The 17,485-nt window shown below is 59.3% G+C and overlaps 1 protein-coding gene across 1 annotated transcript; it reads left to right on the forward strand.

The window, feature by feature from the left end:
* Positions 1-755: 755 nt before the first annotated feature.
* Positions 756-17,022, forward strand: LOC104916211 (uncharacterized). Its single transcript, XM_085215368.1, has 10 exons — positions 756-2,893; positions 2,968-3,709; positions 4,255-4,354; positions 5,432-5,539; positions 6,528-6,634; positions 8,045-8,159; positions 9,311-9,376; positions 11,018-11,207; positions 15,204-15,358; positions 16,859-17,022. Exons 1-10 carry the CDS (start codon positions 1,102-1,104, stop codon positions 17,015-17,017), a joined length of 3,534 nt encoding a protein of 1,177 aa, XP_085071494.1. The 5' UTR covers positions 756-1,101; the 3' UTR covers positions 17,018-17,022.
* The last annotated feature ends 463 nt before the right edge of the window (positions 17,023-17,485 follow it).

Consider the following 17,485-nt stretch of genomic DNA (forward strand, 5'->3'; position numbering starts at 1 on the left):
GCGAATTTTAGGAGCATTTTGAGGTAATCTGGGATATTTAGACCGATTTGGAGTCGATGGGGAAGGACTTTTTGGGGGATCACCGCGTGCATTGGTGGCAATTGAGAACATTTGCAACGCTTCATGGATTTTTGGGTTCCATCCGGGCAGATTTGGGGAAATTTGGTGAACGTTGCTGACATCTGATGACGTTATCGAGCATATAGGGCACGTTTCGGGTCATTTCCGCGATTTTCCGTCATTTCGGAGCCGCTTTCGGGGATTTTGGGGCACGTTCTGCGTCCCCCGCTCCGCCTCACCCCTCCCACCAAAATGGCGGCCGCTCGGAGGCTGCCGGGCGATGTAGTCAGCGCCCTCAGCCAATGGGATGCGACCCCGCGGCGCCTCCGCCAATGGGAGAGAAAGGGGCGGAGCAACGCCCGGTCATCCAGCACCATAGAGAGGAGAGGAGGGAAGGAAACCGGAAGTAGGGCGCTCGCTACCAGAACTCCCTGTTCCGGGGAAAATGGGGGAAAATCGGGGGTCCTGGGAGGGTGTGGGGAGAAATTGGGGTAGAAATGGGGGAAATCTGGGGAGCTGAGGTGCATTTTAGGACGTTTGGGGAAACTTGGTGGACATTTGGGCAAATGTAGGGGGAAAAAGTGTAAATTGGAGGTTCTGAGCGGGGGAAATCTGGCGGAAAATTGGGCGATTGAGGGAGAGGTGGGGGGGGCAGTTTGGGAGCCGTTCCCGGTGTTGATTTTGGGGCAAAAAGCGGGGAATGGGGGGGGGGGGGGGGAAGAGGGCGCGGTTGCTTAGCGACAGGTGGGCGGGAAACGCGCCGCCGTCTTCATGGCACGGCCGGAACCGGAAAGCGGTGAAACAGGAAGTGAAACGTTTCGGACGGCTGTGACGATCGCGCGGCAATAGAAACCCCGCTCCGACCGGAACCCGGAAGAGAAATACCGGAAGTCAGGCAACCCGGACGTAAGGAGCCCGGAAGTGGGCGCTGCCTCTCTCCTATTGGCTTGCGCAGGCGGAAGCGGGCGCGGCGGTGCGCGCGCATCTCCACGGCAACGGCCGGAGGGCTCTCGGCCGCTTTCGGGGCCCCCGCGCGTCGCCATGGAAACGCGGCCCATAGCGACGGGGCCGCCGCGGCCGCCGCCCCGCCCCAAGATGGCCGCCGCTGGGCGGGGGAGGCGCTTCGTGGGCGCGGGGGGCGGCGGTTTGGGGGCGGCGGCGAGCGAGGCGAGGCCAACGGAGGTCAGTGAGGGGGTCACGGCGGGGTCACGTGACGGCGGGGTGCCGAAGTCCGCCGGTTTGGGGGCGGTTGTGGCCGATTCGGGGTCAGCGGGGGTCAGCGGGGGGTCACGTGGCGACGGGGGGTCGACGTCGGCCAGCGTTGGGTCAGCAGCGGCCTATCAGGGGGCAGAACGCTGCCAGGGGTCGCCGTCGGCCAATCAGGAGGCAGAATGCTGCCCGGGGTCGGCGTCATCGGCCATCTTGGGGTCAAAGGGCGTCGCCTTGGGGTCACTGCTGGCCAACGAAGGCCCAAGTGCGGCCAGTGAGGGACCGGAAGTGGGAACGGCGGCCATCTTGGTGCCTGAGCCAGCCGATGGGAGCGCTGTGGGGTCGACTTCCGCCATATTGGGGGCAAGGTCAGCCAATGAGAGCGCTGTGAGGTCAATGTTCACCATTTTGGGGTCAAAGGTCAAGGCCTCCACCCCAGTATCCGCCATCACGGACTCAGAGACGCCATCGTCGGTCATCTTGGAGCCGACTTCCGCCACCTTGGGGTCAGAGTTCATCCCTGCTCCTCCAACGTCACCCAGCTTGGATTCCGTGTCCCCAACCCCAGCCTCAGCCATCTTGGGGTCAAAGGTCACGACCCCGACCCCTACAGCCGCTATCTCAGTCTCTGAGACTCCAGCGTCGGCCATCTTGGATCCGTCATCAGCCGTCTCGGCGTCAAAGGTGACGACCCCAACTGCGACACCCGCCATCTTGGACTCAGGTACCCCAATGTCGGCCATCTTGGGGTCAAAGGTCACGGCCCAAACCCAGCTCCCAACAACTTTGGGGTCAAAGCAGACGATCCCCACCCCGATGTCGGCCATCTTGGTGTCAACAGAGGCAACCCCCGCCCCGAAGTCGGCCGCCTTGGATCCGATGTCGGCCATGTTGGGGTCAAAGGTCATGACCCCAACTCCCATCCCAACGTCTTCGGGATCGATGGAAACGACCCCGGCGTCCACCGTCTTGGGGTCAAAGGAGACGAGCCGCACCCCCCCGTCGGCCATCTTGGACACTGAGACCCCAACGTCGGCCATCTTGGAGCCGAAGGACACGATCCCCGCCCCTCTGTCGGCCATCTTGGATTCCAAGTCCCCGATGTCGGCCATCTTGGGGTCAACGCAGACGACCCCCACCCCGATGTCGACCATCTTGGATTCCGAGACACCGACGTCGGCCATCTTGGACTCCGAGCCCCCAACCCCAATATCGATCGCTTCAGATTTAAAGGAGACACCCCCCACCCCCCCGTCGGCCATCTTGGGGTCAACAGACATGACCCGCACCCCCCCATCGGCCATCATGGATTCCAAGACCCCAACGTCGGCCATCTTGGGGTCAACGGAGACGACCCCCACCCCAACGTCAACCGTCTTGAACTCCAATACCCCAATGTCAGCCATCTTGGACCCAGAGGCCCCCACCCCAACGTCGACCGCTTCGAGGTCAAAGAAGAAGACCCCCACCCCCCTGTCAGCCATCTTGGACTCCAAGACCCCCCGTCGGCCATCTTGGGGTCAACTCAGACAACGCCTGCCAGCCCATTGGCCATCTTGGACTCAGAGACTCCAAATTCGGCCATCTTGGGATCAAAGGAGAGAACTCCCACTCCATCATCGGCCATCTTGAACTCCAAAACCCCCCCGTCGGCCATCTTGGACTCAGAGACCCCCGCCCCAACATCTGTCACTTCAGAGCCAAAGGAGATGACGCTCACCCCCCTGTCAGCCATCTTGGACTCCAAGACCCCAATGTCGGCCATCTTGGGGTCAACGCAGATGATCTCCACCCCCCCGTCAGCCATCTTGGACTCAGAGACCCCCACCCCAACGTCCGTCACTTCAGAATCAAAGGAGACTCCCCCCACCCCCCCGTCAGCCATCTTGGACTCAAAGACCCCCACCCCAACGTCCGTCACTTCAGAATCAAAGGAGACTCCTCCCACCCCCCCGTCAGCCATCTTGGACTCAGAGACCCCCACCCCAACGTCCGTCACTTCAGAATCAAAGGAGACTCCCCCCACCCCCCCGTCAGCCATCTTGGACTCAAAGACCCCCACCCCAACGTCCATCACTTCAGAATCAAAGGAGACTCCCCCCACCCCCCCGTCAGCCATCTTGGCCCCAACCACACTGGCCATCTCGGATCCCCCAGAGCCCGCCCCCTCCACACCGACGGCGCCGTGGGACCCCCCGGAACCACGCCGCCCCCCGGCAGCCAACGGCCCCACGCGGGGGTCCCACGGCAGCCTGGGCCCCGGGATCCCGTCGCCGCGCTGTGGGGCAGAGGCCGACTCGGTCAGCGTCCTGTCGGGGTCGCTCGGTTCCTTCCCCGACGACGTCAGCTCGCTGGGCTCGGATTCGGAGCTGGGGGGTCCCGCCTTCCGCCGCACCGACCGCTACGGCTTCCTGGGGGGCAGCCAGTACTGCGAGACGCCGTGAGTCGCCCCATAGCGCCCCACGGTGCCCCATAGAGCCCCATATGACGCCCCACAGAGCGCCAGAGTGCTCTATAGTGCCCCCTAGAGTCTCCTAGAGCCCTATAGCGCCCCATAGCATTCCATAGAATCCTGTGGCACCCCATAGACTCCATTAGAGCCCCACAGCGCCCCATAGCGCCCCATAGCGCGAGTGTTCTTGCCCCTTGGCACCCCATAACGTGGATGTTTCTCCTGCCCCACAGTGCGCCTTAGCGCCCTGTAGGGTGGTCAGTTTCCTTCTGCTCCATAGCGCCCTATAGGGTGGGCAATCCCCTTCCTGCCCCACACATATGGGGCTGCGCCCCCCACAGTTAAAGGGCTGCACCTCACACTCGTGGGGTTTTGCCCACATTTATGGGGCTGTGCCTCCACTCTTACTGGGTTGTGCCCACACTTATGGAGCTGCACCCCACACTTATGAGGCTATGTTTCCTACGCTTATGGGGCTGTGCCCCCCACACTTATGGGGCTGTGCCCCACACTTATGGGGTTGTCCCCCACAGGGAGAGCTCGGTGCCGGTGGACGTGGCGCGGCAGCGGGAGCTGAAGTGGCTGGAGATGTTTTCCCACTGGGACAAATGGCTGACGAGGCGCTACCAGAAGGTGGGTCTGCCCCATAGCGGCTCCTCCTGCCCCATAGCAGGACATTCCTGCCCTATAGCGGTTTATTCTATACCATAACAGACCATTCCTGCCCCATAAAGGGATCATTTTGCCCCATGAAAGGCTCTATAGGGTTTCTGGGTCTGGCTATGGGGTCTCTATGGGGTTTCTATGGGGTTTCTGTGGGGCCCTGTTGGGTTTTATGGGGTCTCTATGGGGCACTGTGGGCTCTATGGGGCTCTAATGGAGCTTTACGAGCTCCGTGGGGTCCCTGTGGGGTCTCTATGGGTCCCTGTGGGGTCTCTATGTGTTCCTATGGGTCTCACTGGGTCCCTATGGGTCGCTGTGGGTCTCTATGCGCTCCTATGGGTCTCACTGGGTCCCTATGGGTCGCTGTGGGTCTCTATGTGTTCCTATGGGTCTCCCTGGGTCCCCATGGTCCCTATGGGTCGCTGTGGGTCTCTATGGGTCTCACTGGGTCCCTATGGGTCACTATGGGTCGCTGTGGGTCTCTATGTGTTCCTATGGGTCACTGTGGGTCTCTATGGGTCTCACTGGGTCCCCATGGTCTCTATGGCTCTCTATGGGTCCCTATGGGTCCCTATGGATCGCTGTGGGTCTCTATGGGTCCCTATGGATCGCTGTGGGTCCCTATGGGTCACTATGGGTCCCTATGAGTCCCTATGGGTCTCTTTGGATCGCCATGGTCCCTATGGGTCGCATTGGGTCCCCATGTCCCTATGGGTCGCTGTGGGTCTCTATGTGTTCCTATGGGTCACTGTGGGTCTCTATGGGTCTCATTGGATCCCCATGGTCCCTATGGGTCCCTATGGGTCGCTGTGGGTCTCTATGTGTTCCTATGGGTCCCTATGAGTCTCTAAGGGTCCCTATGACTCTCTATGGGTCCCTATGGGTCGCTGTGGGTCCCTATGGGTCTCACTGGGTCCCCATGGTCCCTATGGGTCACTGTGGGTCCCTATGGGTCCCTATGGGTCGCTGTGGGTCTCTATGTGATCCTGTGGGTCCCTGTGGGTCACTGTGGGTCCCTATGGGTCACTGTGGGTCGCTGTGGGGCAGGTGAAGCTGCGCTGCAGGAAGGGAATCCCGTCGTCGCTCCGCGCCCGCGCCTGGCAGCTGCTCTCCGCCAGCCACGACCTGCAGCTGCAGCACCCAGGGCTGTTCCAGGTGGGGCTGGGGGCCGGGGGGCCGACGGGGGGGGCGGGGAGTCGCTGTGGGTCCCTATGGGTCCTTCTCTGTTCTCACGGGTCCCTGTGGGGTCCGTAGGGCTCCCCGTGGGTCCCAATGTGTCCCCATGGATCCCTATGGGTCCCAATGTGTCCCTATGTGTCCCTATGTGTCCCTATGAGTCCCCGTGGGTCCCTATGTGTCCCTATGTGTCCCTATGTGTCCCTATGTGTCCCAATATGTCCCAATGCATCCCCATGTGTCCCCATGCGTCCCCATGCGTCCCCATGCGCCCCCATGTGTCCCAATGGGTCCCAATGGGTCCCAATGGGTCCCAATGTGTCCCTATGGGTCCCTATGGGTTCCTATGGATCCCTATGTGTCTTTATGTGTCCCTATGTGTTCCTATGTGTCCCAATGGGTCCCAATGTGTCCCCAAGACTCCCCACATATTCCTACAGCTCCCTACATGTCCCTACGTGTCCCAATGTGTCCCCATGGGTCCCCACATGTTCCTACAGCTCCCTATGGGTCCCCACGTGTCCCCATGTCTCCCTGTGAGTCCTCATGGGTCCCAATTTGTCCCCGCGTGTCCCCATGTGTCCCCACGTGTCCCTGTGAGTCCCCACAGGTCCCTATTTGCCCCAGTGTGTCCCCACGCGTCCCCATGTGTCCCCACGCGTCCCCATGTGTCCCTATGAGTCCCCATGGGTCCCTATTTGTCCCATTGTGTCCCCACGTGTCCCCATGTGTTCCTACGTGTCCTCATGTGTCCCTATGAGTCCCCACAGATCCCTGTTTGTCCCATTGTGTCCCCACGTGTCCCCATGTCTCCCTATGAGTCCCTATGGCTTCCCCACGTGTCCCCCCGTGTCTCCCCGTGTCCCCATGTCTCCCTATGAGTCCCCACGGGTCCCTATTTGCCCCACGTGTCCCCACACGTCCCTCCGGCTCTCACCGTGCCCCACACCCCCCCCCCCCCCACCAGGAGCTGGAGCGGCAGCCTGGCGACGCTCGCTGGCTGGACGCCATAGAGAAGGATTTGCACCGCCAGTTCCCGTTCCACGAGATGTTCGCGGCCCGTGGGGGGCACGGGTGAGACCACGCCCACTTCCGGAAACGCCCACTTCCGGGCCACGCCCACTTCCGGGCCACGCCCCCACCCCCCCGCCTGCAAACGCCCGCCCCCCCCCTTCCCCAAGTCTCGTTCCACGTGACCCAAATAAGGGATGTGTTGAGGCCACGCCCACTTCCGCCTTGCCCTCCATAGGCCACGCCCAGTTTTGGCCACGCCCACTCACTGGCCATTCCCCCCCACCCACCCCCAATTGGGGCAGTGGAGATGTGTTGAAACCAAAGTAGGGGCCTTCGAGGCCACGCCCACTTTGCCCCCTTCCGGCCCCGCCCCTTGTCTGTGGCCCCCCTCCCAGCCCCGCCCCTTTAAAGCCACTCCCCATTAAGCCACGCCCCCTTAAAAAGCCCCATCCATTCTGACCCAACCTTAAGCTCCGCCCCTTAACACCCACGCCCCCTTTAAGCCCCGCCTGCTCTGACCCACCCTTCAGCTCCGCCCCTTTCAGGACCCCTGCCCCCTTAAGCCCCGCCTCTTCCCTCTCGACCCCTTTAAGCCCTGCCCTTTGCGACCCTCAAGCCCCACCCCTTCCGGCCCCACCCCTTTAAGCCCCGCCTCCTTACAGCCCCACCCTATTTCCACCCGGGCTCCCTTAAGCCCCGCCCATTCCAACCCACCAGTAAGTTGTCCTCTTTCAGGCTCCCTTTAAGCCCCGCCCCTTCTGCTTCGCACTTAAGCTCTGCTCCCTTTCAGGCTCCGCCCCCATTTATGCCCTGCTCCTTCCAGCTCCACCCCCCTTAAGCCCCGCCCCATTAAGCCCCGCCCCCTTAAAACCCCACCCGTTCTGACCCACCCTTAAGCTCCGCCCCCTAACCGTCCCACCCCTTTAAGCCCTGTCCCTTCAGGCCACGCCCCCTTTAAGCCCCGCCCGTTCTGACCCTCCAGCTCCGCCCCTTTCTGGACCCCCGCCCCCTTAAGCCCCGCCTCTTTCCTCTAAGCCCTGCCTCTTCCGGCCCCACTTCCTTTAACCCCTGCCTCTAAACCCCAACCTTGAGCCCTACGCCTTTCGGGCCCCGCCCTTTTAAGCCCCGCCCCTTCCAGCTCCCTATGCCCCACCCCTTGCATACCTCTAAGCTCCGCCCCTTCCGGCCCCCGAAGCTCCGCCCCTTCCGGCCCCACTTCCTTTAACCCCTGCCTCTAAACCCCAATCTTTAGCCCCTACACCGTTTCAGTCCCTGCCTTTTTAAGCCCCGCCCATTCCGGCCCCGTAAGCCCCGCCCCTTCCGGCCCCGTAAGCCCCACCCTTTCCGGCTCCACTTGCTTTAACCCCTGCCTCTAAACCCCAACCTTCAGCCCTACACCGTTTTGGTCCCTGCCCTTCTAAGCCCCGCCCCTTCCGGCCCCCTAAGCCCCGCCCCTTCCGCCCCCCGCAGGCAGCAGGACCTGTACCGGGTGCTGAAGGCCTACACGGTGCTGCGGCCCCACGAGGGTTACTGCCAGGCCCAGGCGCCCGTGGCCGCCGTGCTGCTCATGCACATGCCTGCCGAGGTGGCTGCGGGGTGATGGGGGGTGGTGTGGGGTGGTGTGGGGTGATGGGGGGGCCTGCGGGGTGGCTGTGGGGTGATGTGGGGTGACTATGGGTGGCTATGGGGTGTGTATGAGGTGGCTATGGGGTGTATATGGGGTGTGTATGGGGTGGCTATGAGGTGTGTATGGGGTGGCTATGGGGTGTGTATGGGGTGGCTATGGGGTGTGTATGGGGTGGCTATGGGGTGTGTATGGGGTGGTTATGGGATGGGTATGGGGTGGCTATGGGGTGTGTATGGGGTGTCTATGGGGTGGCTATGGGGTGGTTATGGGGTGTGTATGGGGTGTCTATGAAGTGTGTATGCGGTGTCTATGAGGTGTGTATGGGGTGGCTATGGGGTGTCTATAGGGCGTCTATGAGGTGGTTATGGGGTGTCTATGAGGTGTGTATGGGGTGGTTATGGGGTGTCTATGAGATGGTTATGGAATGTGTATGGGGTGGCTATGGGGTGCCTATGGGGCGTGTATGGAGTGGCTATGAAGAGCGTCTATGGGGTGGCTATGGGGTGGCTATGGGGTGACTATAGGCTGGCTATGGGGTGGCTATGGGGTGGCTATGAAATGTGTATGGGGTGGCTATGGGGTGGCTATGGGATGGTTATGGGGTGGCTATGAAATCTGTATGGGGTGGCTATGGGGTGTGTATGGGGTGGCTATGGGGTGGCTATGAGGTGTGTATGGGGTGGCTATGGGGTGGCTATGGAGTGTGTATGGGGTGGCTATGGGGCACATATGGGATGGCTATGGGGTGGTTATGAGGTGTGTATGGGATGGCTATGAGGTGGCTATGAGGTGGGTATGGGGTGGCTATGGGGTGGCTATGGGGTGGCTATGGGGTGGCTATGAGGTGTGTATGGGGTGGCTATGGGGTGGCTATGGGGGGGCTATGGGGTGGGTATGGGGTGGCTATGGGGTGGCTATGGGGTGGCTATGGGGTGGCTATGGGGTGACTATAAAATGTGTATGGGGTGGCTATGGGGTGGCTATGAGGTGTGTATGGGGTGGCTATGGGGTGGCTATGAGGTGTGTACGGGGTGGTTATGGGGTGGCTATGGGGTGGCTATGGGGTGGCTATGGTGGCTGTGGGGCAGCGCTGACCCCGCTGCCCGCAGGCGGCGTTCTGGTGTTTGGTGCAGATCTGCGACCGCTACCTGCCGGGGTACTACAGCGCCGGGCTGGTGAGTGCGGGAGGGGGTCTGAGGATCCAGGGGGCTGGGGGCCGGGGGGCTGGGGGTCCAGGGGTCTGGGGGTCTGAGGATCCAGGGGGCTGGGGGTCCTGGGGGCTGGGGAGCCGGGGGTCTGGGGATCTGGGGATCCAGGGGGCTGCGGGTCCGGGGGTCTGGGGATCCAGGGAGCTGGGGGTCCTGGGGGCTGGGGATCCAGGGGGCTGGGGGTCTGTGGGTCAGTGGGTCAGTGGGTCCGGGGTCCGGTGGCCTTTCCGTGGGTCCGTTGGGCTTTCTATGGGTCTCCTGGCCTTTCTATGGGTCCCGTGGGCTTCCTGTGGGTCCCGTGGGCTTCCTGTGGGCCACGTGGGATTTCTGTGGGTCCTATGGAGCTTCTATGGGTGCAGTGGGTTTCCGTGGGTCCCGTGGCCTTTCCATGGGTCCCATGGCCTTTCTGTGGATCCCGTGGGATTTCTGTGTGTCCCGTGGCCTCTCTATGGGTCCCGTGGGATTTCTGTGGGTCCCGTGGCCTCTCTATGGGTCCCGTGGGATTTCTGTGGGTCCCGTGGCCTCTCTATGGGTCCCGTGGGATTTCTGTGGGTCCCGGTGGGCCTCTCTGTGTGTCCCGTGGCCTCTCTATGGGCCCCGTGGGTCCCGTGGACCCCGTGGGATTTCTGTGGGTCCTGTGGCCTCTCTATGGGTCCCGTGGGATTTCTGTGGGTCCCGGTGGGCATCTCTGTGGGTCCCGTGGGTCCCGTGGGATTTCTGTGGGTCCTGGTGGCGTTTCTATGGGTCCTGTGGGATTTCTGTGGGTCCTGTGGGTCCCGTGGGTCCCGTGGGATTTCTGTGGGTCCTGGTGGCGTCTCTGTGGGTCCCGTGGGATTTCTGTGGGTCCCGTGGCCTCTCTATGGGTCCCGTGGGATTTCTGTGGGTCCCGGTGGCGTCTCTGTGGGTCCCCTGGCCTTTCCATGGGTCCCGGTGGGCTCTCTATGGGTCCCGTGGGATTTCTGTGGGTCCCGGTGGGTGTCTCTATGGGTCCCGTGGCCTCTCTGTGGGTCCCGCGTGTCCCGTGGGATTTCTGTTGGTCCTGTGGGTCCCGTGGGCCCTGTGGGATTTCTGTGGGTCCCATGGGCCCCGTGGGATTTCTGTGGGTCCTGTGGGCCCCGTGGGATTTCTGTGGGTCCTGGTGGGCCTCTCTGTGGGTCCCGTGGGCCCCGTGGGATTTCTGTGGGTCCCGGTGGGCCTCTCTATGGGTCCCGTGGGATTTCTGTGGGTCCTGTGGGTCCCGTGGGCCCCGTGGGATTTCTGTGGGTCCCGTGGGATTTCTGTGGGTCTCTCTATAGGTCCCGTGGGTCCCGTGGGCCCCGTGGGATTTCTGTGGGTCCCGGTGGGTGTCTCTATGGGTCCCGTGGCCTCTCTGTGGGTCCCGCGTGTCCCGTGGGATTTCTGTGGGTCTCTCTATGGGTCCCGTGGGTCCCGTGGGATTTCTGTGGGTCCCGGTGGCGTCTCTGTGTGTCCCGTGGGCCCCGTGGGATTTCTGTGGGTCCCGTGGGTCCCGTGGGATTTCTGTGGGTCCCGGTGGGCGTCTCTATGGGTCCCGTGGCCTCTCTATGGGTCCCGCGTGCCCCGCGTTGCTGAGCGCTGTGCGGTGAGCAGGAGGCGGTGCAGCTGGACGGCGAGGTGTTCGGGGCTCTGCTGCGCCGCGTGGCTCCGGCCGCCCACCGGCACCTTCGGCGTCACCGCGTGGAGCCGGCGCTGTACCTCACCGAGTGGTTCATGTGCATCTTCGCCCGCAGCCTCCCCTGGGCCGCCGTGCTGCGCGTCTGGGACATGTTCTTCTGCGAGGGTAACCCCACAGAAACCCCACAGAAACCCCACATGTGCTTCTGCGAGGGTAACCCCACAGAAACCCCGCAGAAACCCCACATGTTCTTCTGCGAGGGTAACCCCACAGAAACCCCACAGAAACCCCACATGTTCTTCTGCGAGGGTAACCCCACAGAAACCCCACAGAAACCCCACATGTTCTTCTGCGAGGGTAACCCCACAGAAACCCCACAGAAACCCCACATGTTCTTCTGCGAGGGTAACCCCACAGAAACCCCACAAACCCCACAGAAACCCCACATGTTCTTCTGCGAGGGTAACCCCACAGAAACCCCACAGAAACCCCACATGTTCTTCTGCGAGGGTAACCCCACAGAAACCCCACAAACCCCACAGAAACCCCACATGTTCTTCTGCGAGGGTAACCCCACAGAAACCCCACAGAAACCCCACATGTTCTTCTGCGAGGGTAACCCCACAGAAATCCCACAAACCCCACAGAAACCCCACAAAAACCCCACAGAAACCCCACAAAACCCCACATGTTCTTCTGCGAGGGTAACCCCACAGAAACCCCACAAAAACCCCACAGAAACCCCACAAAAACCCCACAAAAACCCCACATGTTCTTCTGCGAGGGTAACCCCACAGAAACCCCACAAAAACCCCACAGAAACCCCACAAAAACCCCACAAAAACCCCACATGTTCTTCTGCGAGGGTAACCCCACAAAAACCCCACAAAATCCCCACAAAAACCCCACAAAATCCCCACAAATCCCCACAAAAACCCCACAGAAACCCCACAAAAACCCCACAAAAACCCCACATGTTCTTCTGCGAGGGTAACCCCACAGAAACCCCACAAAAACCCCACAGAAACCCCACAAAACACCCACAAAATCCCCACATGTTCTCTGCGAAAACCCCACAAAATCCCCACAAAACCCCACAAAACCCCCACAAAAACCCCACAAAATCCCACAAAAACCCCACAAAAACCCCACAAAAACCCCACAAAATCCCCCCAAAAACCCCACAAAAACCCCACAAAAACCCCACAAAAACCCCACAAAAACCCCACAAAACCCCACAAAAACCCCACAAAAACCCCACAAAAACCCCACAAAAACCCCACAAAATCCCCACAAAAACCCCACAAAAACCCCACAAAACCCCACAAAAACCCCACAAAAACCCCACAAAACCCCACAAAAACCCCACAAAACCCCACAAAAACCCCACAAAAACCCCACAAAAACCCCACAAAATCCCCACAAAAACCCACAAAAACCCCACAAAAACCCCACAAAAACCCCACAAAAACCCCACATGTTCTTCTGCGAAGGTGTCCCCATTGGGTTTGGTTGGGTTTTGTGGGGTTTTGTTGGGTCCCATTGGGTTCCTCTTGTGGTTCTTGGGTTCCCCATTGGGTCCTGTCGGGTTTTGTTGGGTCCCATTGTGGTTTTTGGGGTCCCCATTGGGTTTTGTGGGGTTTTGGTGGGTTCCCATTGAGTTTTTTGGGGTCCCATTGGGTTTTGTGGGTTTTTGTTGGGTTCCCATTGAGTTTTTTGGGGTCCCCATTGGGTTTTGTGGGTTTTGTTGGGTTCCCTTTGTGTGTTTTGGGGTGTCCATTGGGTTTTGTGGGGTTTCCTTGGGTTCCCATTGTGGTTTTGTTGGGTCCCCATGATTTTTTTGGTTTTTGTTGGGTTTTGTGGGGTTCCTATTGAGCTTTTTGGGGTCCCCGTTGGGTTTTGTGGGGTTTTGTTGGGTTCCCATTGAGTTTTTTGGGGTCCCCATTGGGTTTTGTGGGGTTTTGTCGGGTTCCCATTGAGTTTTTTGGGGTCCCCATTGGGTTTTGTTGGGGTTTTGTGGGGTTTTGTCGGGTTCCCATTGAGTTTTTGGGTCCCCATTGGGTTTTGTTGGGGTTTTGTGGGGTTTTGTCGGGTTCCCATTGAGTTTTTTGGGGTCCCCATTGGGTTTTGTTGGGGTTTTGTGGGGTTTTGTCGGGTTCCCATTGAGTTTTTTGGGGTCCCCATTGGGTTTTGTTGGGGTTTTGTGGGGTTTTGTTGGGTTTCCATTGAGCTTTTGGGGTCCCCATTGGGTTTGTGGGGTTTTGTTGGGTTCCCATTGAGCTTTTTGGGGTCCCCGTTGGGTTCTGTGGGGTTTTGTTGGGTTCCCATTGAGCTTTTTGGGGTCCCCATTGGGTTCTGTGGGGTTTTGTCGGGTTCCCATGTGGTTTTTGGGGTCCCCATTGGGTTTTGTTGGGTTTTGTGGGTTTGTGGGGTTCCCATTGAGTTTTTTGGGGTCCCCGTTGGGTTTTGTGGGGTTTTGTCGGGTTCCCATTGAGCTTTTTGGGGTCCCCATTGGGTTTTGTGGGGTTTTGTGGGGTTTTGTTGGGTTCCCATGGAGCTTTTTGGGGTCCCCGTTGGGTTTTGTGGGGTTTTGTGGGGTTTTGTTGGGTTCCCATTGAGTTTTTTGGGGTCTCCGTTGGGTTTTGTGGGGTTTTGTTGGGTTCCCATTGACCTTTTTGGGGTCCCATTGGGTTTTGTGGGGTTTTGTTGGGTTCCCATTGAGCTTTTTGGGGTCCCCATTGGGTTTTGTTGGGTTTTGTGGGGTTTTGTTGGGTCCCCATTGAGCTTTTTGGGGTCCCCATTGGGTTTTGTGGGGTTCTGTGGGGTTTTGTGGGGTTTCCATTGAGTTTTTTGGGGTCCCCATTGGGTTTTGTGGGGTTTTGTTGGGTCCCCATTGAGTTTTTTGGGGACCCCTTTGGGTTTTTTTGGGTTTTGTGGGGTTTTGTTGGGTTCCCATTGAGCTTTTTGGGGTCCCCGTTGGGTTCTGTGGGGTTTTGTTGGATTCCCATTGAGCTTTTTGGGGTCCCCATTGGGTTTTGTTGGGGTTTTGTGGGGTTTCCATTGAGTTTTTTGGGGTCTCCATTGGGTTTTTTTGGGTTTTGTGGGGTTTTGTGGGGTTTTGTGGGGTTCCCATTGAGTTGTTTGGGGTCCCCATTGGGTTTTGTGGGGTCTTGTCGGGTTCCCATTGAGCTTTTTGGGGTCCCCATTGGGTTTTGTGGGGTTTTGTTGGGTTTTGTGGGGTTTTGTTGGGTTTTGTTGGGTTCCTATTGAGCTTTTTGGGATCCCCATTGGGTTTTGTGGGGTTTTGTTGGGTTCCCATTGAGTTTTTTTGGGTCCCCATTGGTTTTTGTGGGGTTTTGTTGGGTTCCCATTGAGTTTTTTGGGGTCTCCGTTGGTTTTTGTGGGGTTTTGTTGGGTCCCCATTGAGCTTTTTGGGGTCCCCATTGGGTTTTGTTGGGTTTTGTGGGGTTTTGTGGGGTTTTGTTGGGTTCCCATTGAGTTTTTTGGGGTCCCCATTGGGCTTTGTGGGGTTTTGTTGGGTCCCCATTGAGTTTTTTGGGGTCCCCATTGGGTTCTGTGGGGTTTTGTGGGGTTTTGTTGGGTCCCCATTGAGCTTTTTGGGGTCCCCATTGGGTTCTGTGGGGTTTTGTGGGGTTTTGTTGGGTCCCCATTGAGCTTTTTGGGGTCCCCATTGGGTTTTGTTGGGTTTTGTGGGGTTTTGTGGGGTTTTGTAGGGTTCCCATTGAGTTTTGTGGGGTTCCCATTGGGTTTTGTTGGGTTTTGTGGGGTTTTGTTGGGTTTTGTTGGGTTCCTATTGAGCATCTTGGGTTCCCCATTGGGTTCTGTAGGGTTTTGTTGGGTCCCCATTGAGTTTTTTGGGGTCCCCATTGGGTTTTGTAGGGTTTTGTAGGGTTCCCATTGAGCATTTTGGGTTCCCCATTGGGTTCTGTGGGGTTTTGTTGGGTCCCCATTGAGTTTTTTGGGTTCTCCATTGGGTTCTGTTGGGTTTTGTGGGGTTTTGTTGGGTCCCCATTGAGTTTTTTGGGGTCCCCATTGGGTTCTGTTGGGTTTTGTGGGGTTTTGTCGGGTTCCCGCTGCTTTCCTGACCTTGTGTGGGTTCGGTGCCCTCCGGGCGCCCCATAACCGTTCCCCCCACGGCAGGGGTGAAGGTGATGTTCCGTGTGGGGCTGGTGCTGCTCCGCCTGGCTTTGGGGTCCCCCGAAAAGCTGCGCAGCGCCCAGGGGATGTTTGAGACCATGGAGCTCCTGCGCAGTGTGCCGCCGCCGGGGCTGCACGAGGACGTCCTGGTGCACCAGGTGGGGGCCGGGGGGGCCTGGGGGTGCTATGGGGTGGCTGGGGGGTGATATGGGGTCAGTATGAGGTGCTATGGGGTGGCTGGGGGTGATACGGGGTCACTATGGGGTGATATGGGGTGATATGGGGTCACTATAGGGTGATATGGGGTCAGTATGAGGTGCTATGGGGTGGCTGTGGGGTGATATGGGGTCAGTATGAGGTGCTATGGGGTGGCTGTGGGGTGATATGGGGTCAGTATGAGGTGCTATGGGGTGGCTGTGGGGTGATATGGGGTCAGTATGAGGTGCTATGGGGTGGCTGTGGGGTGATATGGGGTCAGTATGAGGTGCTATGGGGTGGCTGGGGGGTGATATGGGGTCAGTATGAGGTGCTATGGGGTGGCTGTGGGGTGATATGGGGTCAGTATGAGGTGCTATGGGGTGGCTGTGGGGTGATATGGGGTCAGTATGAGGTGCTATGGGGTGGCTGGGGGGTGATATGGGGTCAGTATGAGGTGCTATGGGGTGGCTGGGGGTGATATGGGGTCAGTATGAGGTGCTATGGGGTGGCTGGGGGGTGATATGGGGTCAGTATGAGGTGCTATGGGGTGGCTGGGGGGTGATATGGAGTCAGTATGAGGTGCTATGGGGTGGCTGGGGGGTGATATGGGGTCACTATGGGGTGATATGGGGTGATATGGGGCCACTATGAGGTGCTATGGGGTCACTATGGGGTGATATGGGGTGTTACGGGGTCACTATGGGGTGGTATGGGGTGGCTGTGGGGTGATATGGGGTCACTATGGGGTGATATGGGGTCACTATGAGGTGCTATGGGGTGGCTGTGGGGTGATATGGGATCACTATGGGGTGCTATGGGGTGGCTGTGGGGTGCTATGGGGTGATACGGGGTGATATGGGATCACTATGAAGTGCTAGGGAGTGATATGGGGTCACCATGGGGTGCTATGGGGTGATATGGGGTCACTATGGGGTGATATGGGGTGATATGGAATGACTATGAGGTGCTATGGGGTGCTATGGGGTCACTATGGGGTGCTATGGGGTGATATGGGGTCACTATGGGGTGCTATAGGGTCACTATGGGGTCACTATGGGGTGCTGTGGGATCACCATGGGGTGATATGCAGTGCTATGGGGTGCTATGGGGTCTCTATGGGTCTCTATGGGTCCCTATGGGTCCTGCTATGGGTCGCTATGGGTCGCTATGGGTCCTGCTATGGGTCGCTATGGGTCTCTATGGGGCTCTATAGATTTCTATGGGTCCCTATGGGTTCCTATGGGTCGCTATGGGTCGCTATGAGTCTCTATGGGTCTCTATGGGTCCTGCTATGGGTCGCTATGGGTCGCTATGGGGTCTCTGTGGGTCTCTATGGGGCTCTATAGATTTCTATGGGTCGCTATGGGTCTCTATGGGGCCCTATGGATTTCTATGGGTCCTGCTATGGGTCCTGCTATGGGTCGCTATGGGTCGCTATGGGTCCCCGTGTTGCCCCCCAGGTGGCGTCGCTGCCGGTGTCGGAGGCGCTGATCGAACGCGAGCGCGGGGCGCAGCGACGGCGCTGGACCGAAACCAGGGGGGAGATGATGAAGCCGCCCCCCCCCCAGCGCGGCCCCTATGGGGCCAGGGGGGTCCGCATGCATCGGGGGGAGCCCTGAAAGGTGGGGGGGGGAGGGGGGGCCTAAATGTGGGGCGCGGGCCTGAAATGGGGAGAGGAGGGGCTCCGAAATGGGGAGGGGGGGTGAAGAAATGAGGGGGGGGCCCAAAAGTGGGGGGAGGGGCCGTAAATCGGGGGGGAGGGGAGCGAAGCTGGGGGCCAACAGAAATTGGGGGGGGTCTCAGAAAAGGGGGGCGGGGGGAGGGGCCCAAAATTGGGGGGACTGGGATTGAAAATGGGGGGGAGGGGCGATGGTACTTTGATTGACAGCTGCTCTGATTGATAGGATTGACAGCTCTGTGGATGATTGACAGCTCCGTGTGATTGATTGACAGCTCCATGTGATTGATTGACAGCTCAGTGTGATTGACTGACAGCTCTGTGTGATTGACTGACAGCTCCGTGTGATTGATTGACAGCTCCGTGTGATTGATTGACAGCTCTGTGTGATTGATTGACAGCTCCATGT

Source organism: Meleagris gallopavo, unplaced genomic scaffold, assembly GCF_905368555.1.
Source record: "Meleagris gallopavo unplaced genomic scaffold, MGAL_WU_HG_1.1 scaffold_21, whole genome shotgun sequence".
Taxonomy (NCBI): domain Eukaryota; kingdom Metazoa; phylum Chordata; class Aves; order Galliformes; family Phasianidae; genus Meleagris; species Meleagris gallopavo.